We start from the raw sequence: 702 nt of genomic DNA, 5'->3' as shown, positions 1-702 counted from the left end.
CCATGAGGTACTACACACTATCCATGCGGTACTACACACTATCCACAGAGCGCACAGTAGTCCGCCTCAACACACATACACACAAGTGTACCACACGCAAACAATGATTTAAAGATCAAATATTTACACGCAGGACACACCTATACACAAACACCTACACATAATGCAGTCCCATTGCATGCTAGGCCGACTTTAGCTTTGTGACACTAAAGCGCTTCCTGGGATGGGTGTAGACATGAAGCCACACCCATTGGTGAAGCTCGTGTTATTACAGAGGGCGTGCTGTGTGTACTTTTGCCTCATCCCTCTCTACTGTGCAATGCAATCTCTGTCAGGATGTGGCCATACGGATCCCAAACACCTCGGTGAAGCGCTGACCTTTTCTCCAGGACGCCATTATGTCACCGGGAGTCGGGCCATCTTGGGCGGACCGCCTGAGCTACCCCACACCGCTCATCGGAGGAAAAAAGACGTTCTCTCACACTGCGTTGAGGGGACAGTGCCCCCCCCTCCCCCCAAAACGCACTTTAATATTATGCAGACTTGTTGTCTGATGCACAAGACTGTGGTGTGTGTGTTATTTATGGCCTTTTGGAGTGTGTTTAGTGTCTTAAGGGAGAGTATGTTCTTACAAAGCTGAAAACAGGGGCCCCTTGTGAGGTAAACACTGCTTTCGAGCGGCCTACACTCCCACTTCCTGGC

At 50.1% G+C, this 702-nt stretch overlaps 1 protein-coding gene across 1 annotated transcript in view; it reads right to left on the bottom strand.

The window, feature by feature from the left end:
- Positions 1-397, bottom strand: part of pkn1a (protein kinase N1a) — a 12,023-nt gene extending 11,626 nt beyond the window's left edge. Inside the window, 1 exon segment of the mRNA XM_067259833.1 lies at positions 349-397. Within this exon segment, the coding sequence (XP_067115934.1) occupies positions 349-397 (49 nt within the window).
- Between the last annotated feature and the right edge of the window lie 305 nt (positions 398-702).

This window comes from Osmerus mordax, chromosome 21, assembly GCF_038355195.1.
Source record: "Osmerus mordax isolate fOsmMor3 chromosome 21, fOsmMor3.pri, whole genome shotgun sequence".
In the NCBI taxonomy this organism is placed as follows: Eukaryota; Metazoa; Chordata; class Actinopteri; order Osmeriformes; family Osmeridae; genus Osmerus; species Osmerus mordax.
The sequence above is the reverse complement of the archived record's forward strand: the minus strand, read 5'-3'. Positions and strand labels throughout refer to the sequence as shown.